Raw genomic sequence first — 10,727 nt, forward strand, 5'->3', positions numbered from 1 at the left:
TACTGAGTTCTCAAGTCAGAATTTTGTTAGTATCAACAAAAATTAATTTGAATTATTTTCTGAACATGATACTTATAAAATTTCCCTTTGGATTTTTATGTGAGTTTTAGTTATAAATAAAACATTAATACAGAAAAATAGAATATGTATAGTCTTCTGTTACATGCGGAACTTAGGCTATGAAGAGGACTTCCGTTTCATCGCTATTCCTATTAGTCGCAATGAAAACGAAACGTATGCCATAGAGTTAATGTAATTTTAGCTAAATTTTTGTAATTTTATTCTCTTTAACTGGAATGGAATATAAAATATATTTTAATTATACAATAATCAATACTAGATTAATATTGTATTTCAAATAAATATATAAATTTGTTATATGAGTATTTGTACTGAATTAATAAAAACTAAATAAAATTTTAAAAATTAAAAACAATTCTCAAACAAAATTTGGGATTTTACATTTAGAAATAAGTCTTCTGACAGATAGTTATCAGAAAATTCTTATGTCTCGAAATTTAAACGAAAATTAAGCGTTATTCATACACGAGAATTTTTTGAAAGATTATATAATTGCGATAGATATCTTAAGAACAGATTAGAATTCCTGGACAAATTTCAGATTTTGCATTAGGAGAATATGATAAATAAGAACTAATTTAGTGTATTAGACATATGAAAATTTTTTGTATCTTATTTAAAATTATTAAATAAATCATGAATGTGAGAAGAGTATTGAATTTTTTTTAAATTTTTCCCCTCCAATTTTCTAAATCCATTTTTCTATTCCTGTGTTCAAAGGAAAATCATTAAGAATTGCGTACAGGAACAGTCTGAAGTCTCTGTATTTTACGAATTCATATCAAGAGAATATAATTCGAGTATCTAGAAATACTTTATTAAATAATTTATTTCAAAAATTTTTATATTTCTTCGCAATGTTCCAAAGAGAAATATTATTGGATGTTGATTAAATCAATTTATTAAAGAATTGCCATACAATTTTGTAAAATCAATCACCGAACTTGATCATCGTGGAAAATTATTTGAAAGACCTTGGGGAGTTTAGTTCTATTTGGGAAATTGTAGAAATCGAGTATAGCAAACTTGGAGTGTTGTAAAACACAGAGTGTACAGAAGAATGAAATGAAACAAAGGTGGTTTTATAGTAATAGACCTGACGCAGGCGCAATCTGTATGATAGAATGATAGATAAAATACCGTGATAGTGGCGAGGTATTACCAGTCGCTATGCGCTTACCTCTGTATGTGAAGTGCTTTTTTGCATTGATTGTTACGTTGTGTCGTGCATTCTTGCGTAGAGAATACCGCTGGAAAAAGATTCTACTTGAATTGTCAAACGTGTCTGATAGGGACAGAGAGAGGGGGATTTAGGGGAAAATTCAATTTCCTTACGGCGATGAGATGGACGGAAGGGGCGTGATTATTTTTAAACATGTACGCTGATCTTTCATTCATTTAAATGAAAAAGAAAAGAAAATTTAGGGAAGAGATATTGGAACAAATTATTTAATTTGATATAATAATATTTTCTTATTTCTCACACTTGAAATAAATTAAATTGATAATTAATATAGAAAATATATAGTAGAGAATAATTTAAAGTTTGGTATATAATTTCAATCGTAAAGGTATGAAAGAAAAGTTACAAATGAACGCTCGAAAATTGTTTGTAGAATGGATGTAAGTTCACTGGTACCAGCGGGTTTTCAAGCGGGCCAAGTGGATCTGTGCGAGATCCAGGCTGGTTACAATAAATTCTCTGAAAATTTACGAAAATTCACGCCGCAAGCAATACAGTGCGCGATCTTTTGCGGCGGTTCTAGATGCAAATATGAAAACTCGAAGGCATGGCCGCCAGTGCACATGGCGATACAAAACATTTTTTCGCATTGGTAAGATCGCGATAAAAGTTTACGAGGGACAACGAATTTTAGTTTCCATGCTCGTGGGCCTCTACTTTCATTCATATATAGAAATGAAATTTGCAGTTTAGTTCGTTTCTATTTTCATCTTGGAAAGAAATTGAATCGATTATTATCACGACGCGGTGGACTTCCCACTGTGAACAGACGAAATTAAACTCGTCACGTAATCTAAGATGTTATTCAAATTAACTTGGGTGAAAATCATGTTGTAACGATGGTAAATTTGATTTTCTTTTAAGTCGATTTTTTCTTAAATTACGATTACGAAACCTCAATTGTCAGAATATTGGGACGAATTATTGGAACATTAATTAATGAAAAATTTGAGAATGGTTCTTTGTAAGAAAAAATTGGAACATGAGAATAGAAAACGAAAGAATTCTTTAACTTTTTTATCCAAATCTTCTTGTCTCTGTTTGATATTAAGTTGATTATCGGTGAATCAACAAGAGAAATAAGGGTCAATAATTCTTTAGGGTAACAGACGACGTTCTTGCGATGGCACGGCCGAACACCGCACAAATAATAAAAAAGGACATAATCGCACAGTTTCAAGGGTGGAGCATAAAAACCATAATAAACCTGCAAACGCCTGGCGAGCATGCAAGCTGTGGTGGTCCGCTGGAAGAAAGTGGTTTTACTTACGACCCGAATGTCTTCATGAAACATGGCAGTAGGTGTTAAAACATACCTGCAACCGCAAACACAAAAATGAAAAGGGAACGTTACATTATATGAGTCAATCAAAAGTCATGCTGATTTAAGAAAATTGAACATTAATAACGTTCGATAAAAATTTATGGACATTATACAAAAGACACCAGTGTCAATAAAAGAACCCTAAAATAATATTAATAATTAATATCAACCGTTTCATACTTGCTGTTTCGTACAAATATTTACCTTCTCTACAAAAATTCTATTGTTAACAAATGATAAAGGTAAACTTCTCTCGTACCTCAAAAACTATTCAAATCCCGAAAATATTATAAAAGTTAAACTACAATTGGACTGTAATAAAAAACACGAAAAGCATAGATACAATAGTTATTTAACCGCGACGAAACTGAGTTGCATTTGAAAGCTAAGCTGGTGAATCACCTTCGATTTCGGGTGAGTCAGATCGAAGAAGTTTAACTGCAACATGCAATGCAGCAGAATCGTATAACCATGCAGACGAAACGAAACTTTCGACAATCGTAATAACAATTATATTTTCTATGACTTACAGTTTTCCTCCTTTAAATACCAAAGGATTACAACTATCACGATTCTCGATAATTTGTTGCAGTTTACTATTACAATTTTGCATTGAAGGACTACGGAGATGCGACCATGAGCAAACTTTTGGATATGGTCAAGGTCGTGGCCTTTGCTGTGCAAGAGGGAAGAGTGGCAATTCACTGTCATGCCGGTAAATCGATTCTTTTCGATAGATGCACCGACCCAATTTTTACTTTCGCACAAACTACCTATCAAATAGTGCCTACTTTCGATCGTTCTTCGATCTCTTATCGCTAAATTGCAGTCGTCATTTTCTTCAATTCAATGGTAAAATTGGCGCGAAAGCGTTTCTAGAAAGATGTTATCGTGATGAGAAAACGAGCAAACACGTGCCGTTTTTTCTACCGTCATCGCTTACATAAGACTTTTTAATTCGCGGGGACTGAAGTTACACGATGTTTCAAACGTTCCTAATTTACTTTCGCGCGGTCCTACTATCCTTTATCAACCAACGATTCTTAACCTTTGAACAGTGTATCGATCTAAGCCACGTGCGAAGCGCGTTCAGCCAGAACGATACCTGTTTTGGTGCATTGCGTGTTGCAACACGCGGCGTTCACCTGATGGTGCATCTGAATTTTTGCATTCGTTACGATCTTCCTTGAACTTTCGACTGATTGTGAGGGAGTCGGCAAGAATTATATGTTCCACGTGCTAAATCGAGAAAATAACTAGCTTGTAAGAGAACTGTTATCTTGTTGTAATATCGCGCAGAAAGAAAGAAAGAGAAAATTTCGTTTCATTTTTAATACTAGAGATATCGGATTCATTGAAACGATGGATTCTAGATTGCTTGTTTGTATATTTGCCAAAAACATGCGTCTACTTTTAGCAAAATTAATGTTAACTTTTTCAGAAATCGAACATGGATTATGTATTTTATTCGTTTTCGAGCAAATCTATATTTTTACGAACGCAGCTAAAGAAATGGAAGCTAAATAGAAATTTATTTCGTTCGCTGAATATCATAGGGGATATTTTACTTTGCATACCTGTGCATATCTTGCATATTTTTGTATGTTTAAATTTTCCATTAATGCACGAACATCCGCGGCTAAATTATCTGCAGTGGCGAGCATAACAGGAATATGCAGTTTGGTTCTACAACTCGCGTAAAATACGTACTGCATTTATTTTATTAATATTTGCATTAATATTAGTATACCATGAGATAGGAGTTGGTAGTGTTTTAGAAATGTACCAACAAAAATTTCAATTAAATTGTTACTATTTATATGCTCGCCGACTTTGTTGTAAAGTAAAGTAAATTTATACCAACTTTTACATCTCAAATTTGTTCTCGTTTGAACAAGAGGTGGAAGATGAAACTTTGTCATAAAATGGAACGAAAGGACGTCCTCGCAAATTCAAGGAAATTTTTAACGATGAAAAAAAGACAATTGCGTCGAAAGTAACGTAGAGAACATAGTAGGGTTAAGTAAGTACACACATATTAGAGGCAGTTGATTCTAGTTAACACATAAAACAATATCCTGACGTGGCGTTGAATAAAGCTATAAAAGCCTTAACATCCTTTGTTAGGTGGTTCCACGGCTAATTCTTTAATTGGATGGAAGCGTGTTTTCCAACCATTAAACGTTCACTCGCTTCAATTCTTTAACAAAATTTATGGGCACGAATAATAGATAAGCAATGATAAGAAATTGGGGCGTAACATCGGGGCTCTAGTATTCACGTGTCGTAACTCCCTGTGCAAATATTCAACCCTGGAACTTTCTCGTAAAAATATGAAGCTACAGTTACGGGTGAAAGTATTTATACAGTAGGAATGTAGAAGAAATAAAAGACTGAAATATTTTTTAAATTAGGAAATATATTATATATTATCCAGATATTTTATTATAGGCAGATGACTAACAAACCTACAAAAGCAAAGATTAATTAAATTTAGTACTTTAAATATTTGTGTATGACATTTTATGTATACTGGAACATCTCTTCGATTATTACATAGAAGTATAATTTAAAAAATTAAAATATTCTACGATAGAAGAAAGAAATTACTGTAAGAATTTGCTTTCGTGTACGTAAAAAAAAGAAATATAATATATTAAAACAAATCTGACCAGGTCATCGTCTTGCATGCAAGTATAAAACTATCCGCTATTCGAGGGTTAATAACACAGAAAATATTACTTTTTATTTTTCTACATTCCAACTGTGCAAATACTTTCGCACGTACATCACAGTCATATCATCGAATAACTATTCCGTTTTCATCGAAGTTTCTTTGTAAGAAGTTTCGGAATCTCGATGCAACTTGAGCTCGATCGTATCGATCGATTGCTTGTTCAATAACAAGGACCATACATATTTAACGACCATAAAAATTACAACATTTTCTTCATAGTTTCCATATTCCTCGCATCTGACGAATCGATCTAAGGGCAACCTCTTGTGAAACTACATATCATCAGACCCGATCATTACGTACACGAAGCTACGCCAGTTTTCATATAACAAGACATACCAACCGTAATGGTTGCAGAACCGCTTTCGTTACCGAGATGATTTATTTCCACGGTTTGTTCCGTGCACGAGACCGGTTTATCGCGAGGAATATGTCGAATTCTTTTGCCCAGTGAATTCCCCGGTCGCGTTGTCAAGCGGCGATTTAATCGAATAGCCAAAATTCCACGCGTGCCTCGCATATACACTCTGCAACTTAATTACGAATCATACGGACACGCGTTACGATATTCAACGATACCCGCGAAATGGAAACACAGGTTACGGTTACTATCAAGTGGATACGTCATAACTCTTGTTAACCCCGGAAACAAGACCAACAACGATTACGAGTCCCGCTTCCGTTTCACGGTTTGCGCACGAGCATGTAATTTATTTCCCGAATTAGGCACGATCGATAGGCACCACGGACCTATTCTTTATGGATAAATATTTCAACTGTTCCGGGATGATAACAGACTCGCGATGTTGTGAAAGTTTTATTAATTTCTGGCTCGTTTTCGTTAAATTTAGGATATCCGTCGCGTTGGAACAGTATTCGCAGTATCGATATGAAATCGAAATAGAAATGTTTGAATTAGTAAATTTTAGAATCGTTCAACTCAACCGAACGTTTCGGTGTTGTTTCATTAAAAATTAGGATCAACTCGCAACGTTGTTAAAATTTAATCATTCGATTGAATAATAAAGCACGGAATTTTTTAAATTTCTCCTCTGCTAAAAATTGGAATATTGGCTTCGTAATATGACACGAAGTTGTAGCAGACGTTTGAAATTATAAATTTTCAGATAATTTCGTTCTCTTTTAATAAAATTGTGATATCGACTTATCGCGTGGCAGTAACTCGCGACGTTATTGAAATATAACGTAGTATAATAAAATCATGAAATTTTATTAAAAGTTGCGTGACAACGACGCGACGTAAAATGTAAATGAATCAATAGAATGTCCTAAATTTTCCAGATAACTGCAACTTGGTTCCAAGACGTAAACGTTCGAAGATAATAAATTTCCTTGTGAAGTGAAAACATCGCACTATCACTGAAAAAAATATATGTAGATTTCAGAAATTTTTCAATCTCTAAACTTTCGCGTGCATATTTTACGTTTACATATGCACATCCACGCTTCCATTGATACGATTCTAAATATAAAATATGCAAATTTTCGAAGCATCGACCAAGCAATTAATCATACATGGTTTAGATAAGTTTAAAGGACACGTACATTTTTCAGGGCTGGGCAGAACTGGGGTTCTGATCGCGTGCTACCTTATTTACAGTCTTCGTGTGCGAGCAAACGACGCGATACGATTCGTACGTATGAAACGACCATCCGCCATACAGACACGGGGGCAAATACTTTGCATCCAGGAGTTCGAGCACTTCGTGCTTCCACAGATGATAGTTTTTCCTTTGAGTAGCACAATAGGCGATCGCAAGCCTTGCAGCCTGCAATCGCATCTGAAAAAGCAGCACAACGTACTACACGGATACGAGCAACGTACATTCAAATATATTCCAAAGGTTCTTTCATCTTTCGAGAATCAAACAAATCTCTCATGCTAACGTCACGAATATGAGATTTAGTGGATTATAGAAATTTACATTCGAATGTAAAATGGCCAGATTACAAGCAACCATATAGGCTACGTTCATTCTTTAGAAATTGTTTCAGTATTCTTCGTTACTCGTTTACTGTTATAAACACATAAAAAAAAAAAAATTTCTATCGTAATATCATAATTTTGAGAATGTAATTAAATAAGTAGAAGCTCCTAGAAAATAGTTTAATGTAAATAGTTATAGAAACTTGAAAATTTATGATATAAACGCACAAAAGTCTACAGTCTAATTACAAGGTATCATTTTTTGTGGACCTATAATGAAACGTTCGTGATCTTGGCATAAGACGACGTATCGAACGAACAACTAAACGATCACTTGCTAAATTTCAGATTATATTCACAATTTGCGAACGAATTCTCCAATTGTGCGACTGTCAAGAGGACAATTCTCCCTGCGAGATCAAGTATATTGTTTCTAATACATCTTTTGCACAGAAATTCATATCTCACGTTTTGGAGAAGCTAAGAGATAACAAGGGAAATATCAGACACTCTTACTCGTGGGCCGAGTCACTCGCTGATTCTTACGACTGTTCCAGTAAGCAAAAGAAAATTAAACTGCAAGTCCCTGACAGTTTGCGATTTATCTGATTATCCTAATTATCACTTCAGGTTCTACGAAAGCGTGTGCAAGTGGCAGTCAGGCGTCTTCAAGAGGAACGTCCGATGACATTGGAAGGTTGAGCGACGTATTTTGCACCTCTCCCGATACTCCATCTTGCGATTCCGCTTTCCCAGGTACTCCACCTGAAATGAAATCGTTGAATTAGTAAAAAAGATTAAAAAGAAAAAGAAAAAAAGAAAAGCAGGCCAAGATAGTTGTAGAGAAACATTATTTTTCACAGTGTTAGATGACAGCTACGTGGACGATGTCCTCGGTGATGGAATCCACGGCCAGGATCTCGTAGACAACGATTGTTACAAGGAGATTCAGTCTCACATGGACTTGAAAGTTGCTGCTCAAAACGCGGCACTCGAGACAGTGAGCACCGAAGAAGCAGTTAGAGCTCTGATCAGAGACAACGTCACTTTGTCTGACAAAACGAAAAAACGCCTCCAGGACTACCAGGTTGAAGAATCATTTTCTACCTGGATATTGGGCATTCAGTGTCGTGGAAGTGAATCGTGTCTCGTGGATTTTCAGATGGATCTGAATCACAGGTCTACGGCCTGGCAGAGACTTCCGATGGAAACTGACTTGGATATTTTGTCAGGATTGTTATTCGAATGGCTGGAGACGTTGAAGCATCCTTTACTGGATGTCGATAGTCTCAGTTACATTGTCGTTTGGAGTTCCAGACCTCAGAGATGCCTGGAAAAATTGCCTAGCTCTAACAGATATTTACTGGAGTATCTTCTACGGTTTATTAGTCGCTTGAGACCGATGACACCGGAGTGCCAGAGCTTGATTACGAAGAGGTTTATGGCTGCGCTCACGCAGCAGAGTATCTGGATGAAGAGCGCCTTTTATCCTTCCAGTAAATACTAAAGAAAGAGATTTTTATCTCAGCAGGCTGTGGATATTTGTGCAAATTTATATTTTTGTAGAGGTAACTGGAGAAATTATAATTAGGTAGAGAAATCTAATTCAATTTTTGAATATTTTGAATATTTCTGAATGATGTAGTAGACGTCTTGCAAATATTTCACAAATGCATAAAAGTCCACAGTCTGGTCATTAAGAATGAAAACCAGTAGAGTTTCGATGTGATGATAAAAATTTGATCTGATTAAGAATCCAACGATATCTTTCAATTCTCAAACAGCAAAGGCCGAGTTAATCCTAAATTGTTGATATACTTGAAATTTATTACTTTCTTAGCTATAATTCCTTATTAAATATTTCCTTTTTGGAATGAATTACACCAAAAAATAATCTGACCACCGTCAGTTGAACGATGTTCTAAAACAAAAATATTGTTACATTGTCATTCTTGTGAATCAAACTTCTCTGCATTTGATCAACAATTCAATAAAAAGAATCTCATTTCCTTTGGAACTATCTATGAGCTGGGGTAGAATTTCAAAGGAGAAACTTTCTAAAAATACTCTTAACTATCTAGCTTTCTATTATGAATGAGAGAAAGGATATCACATTTCTTTTGTTTGATCACCATTTCAATTCCACGTTAGTTGCAAACAACAGAGGTCCTTGGCAAAGCAGAAACTATTTCTAGACTATTAATATAAAATGAGCAAGTATCCTCCGCTGGTGATTGTTTCATATTTCATAAAGGCATAACCATTTCCCGTGCAGCAGTTGACACATATACCGACTTTCCCTCTCTCTTGACCAACACAACATACAACTAATCGCCAGAAATATTGATTCCACTGTTCCATGTCACATCGTCCTATTTATATTATCAATAATTGCGGTCAACATGTGACAGGACATAAAACGAGAGACCTAGATAACACGATTCTATCTGATCTCCGCTTTAGTCCCGGCTTCTGAATCGAGTAAATGATTCATCGTCGTGGTAATTTATATCTAATCATGTCTGTATGCAGGTAGAAATTTTCAGAAGCTACGACGAGGCACAGCGGCGAAGCTGAACGAATTTTTCATCAGGATGATGAACTTGATAGAAGAGGTGAACACGCAAGAAATGGAGAAACCATGGACTTCGAAATTAGATTTGGTGTCTGGTCAGTTGGAGGAAATGGAGACGGAGCCAGTGGATGAAACATCTAATTAGATTTTTATGATAAGGAGAAGAATAGAGTGTCCAAAATTCTGTTTAAGATGGTAGAACACTGTCTCTAGCAGTCGGTTTATGATATTTATTTTTACAATGTTCTATGATTAATTGTACAAACTACTCGAATAAAGGAAATTATTTTAGTAGTAACAAGCATCTTGCGTCTCGTTCGTTAATTTAAGTCAGTAAAATTTTAGAATTTGTAAATTACAATATTTCCTTCAAGAAAAATGTCTCTGAACTTTTCATTCTGCTTGAATTAGAATTTTTATGTATATCGGACCCTGTATATTATGAATTTATTGCTTTAAAAAAGCAACAGGAATGTTTTAATCGCGTACGATAACTGTAATAAAAGAATAAAAACTAAACTTGCTGATGATTTACTTTCTCATTTTATTATTTTTTTATTATAATATTATTATATATTTTATTTTATGTTACGTCGGTATCGTACCATATCATGATACAATATCGATTGAAGTTAAGATATTTCCTTCTTTATCAATAGAAAATAATATATACCAACGGACGATAACAAGTTAAATGAGAAACAAAATAAAAATTGCGTATCTTCATACAACGACTATGTTAGAAAAATGAATTAAATTTCATAATTGTGAAGTAACAAATAATATCTAATCGTTTAACAAAACAGAGGCAAAGAAACT

General features: G+C 34.5%; 1 protein-coding gene across 3 annotated transcripts; it reads left to right on the forward strand.

Annotated features, from left to right (window-relative positions):
* Positions 1-83: 83 nt before the first annotated feature.
* LOC122530687 (protein tyrosine phosphatase domain-containing protein 1-like) lies at positions 84-10,216 on the forward strand. Of its 3 annotated transcripts, none has more exons than XM_043657859.1 (10): positions 84-99; positions 1,698-1,916; positions 2,426-2,622; positions 3,241-3,363; positions 6,961-7,250; positions 7,682-7,889; positions 7,964-8,089; positions 8,197-8,420; positions 8,496-8,829; positions 9,866-10,215. In XM_043657859.1, exons 2-10 carry the CDS (start codon positions 1,699-1,701, stop codon positions 10,051-10,053), a joined length of 1,908 nt encoding a protein of 635 aa, XP_043513794.1. In that variant the 5' UTR covers positions 84-99; position 1,698; the 3' UTR covers positions 10,054-10,215. The 3 variants fall into 3 exon arrangements, with proteins under 3 accessions (XP_043513794.1, XP_043513792.1, XP_043513795.1); XM_043657857.1 differs by lacking the exon at positions 84-99 and adding an exon at positions 1,237-1,458; XM_043657860.1 differs by lacking the exon at positions 84-99 and having other exon boundaries at positions 1,732-1,916; positions 7,007-7,250; positions 9,866-10,216.
* Positions 10,217-10,727: the final 511 nt, after the last annotated feature.

This window comes from Frieseomelitta varia, unplaced genomic scaffold, assembly GCF_011392965.1.
Source record: "Frieseomelitta varia isolate USP_RPSP 00005682 unplaced genomic scaffold, Fvar_1.2 scaffold_352, whole genome shotgun sequence".
In the NCBI taxonomy this organism is placed as follows: Eukaryota; Metazoa; Arthropoda; class Insecta; order Hymenoptera; family Apidae; genus Frieseomelitta; species Frieseomelitta varia.

Bases quoted from the DNA above. Each gene is read 5' to 3' on its own strand.
- LOC122530687 (XM_043657859.1), top strand. From the start codon at position 1,699: ATGGATGTAAGTTCACTGGTACCAGCGGGTTTTCAAGCGGGCCAAGTG. The intron at 3,364-6,960 runs GTAAATCGATTC...TACATTTTTCAG, and splicing joins GGCAATTCACTGTCATGCCG to GGCTGGGCAGAACTGGGGTT. The intron at 8,421-8,495 runs GTTGAAGAATCA...GTGGATTTTCAG, and splicing joins AACGCCTCCAGGACTACCAG to ATGGATCTGAATCACAGGTC.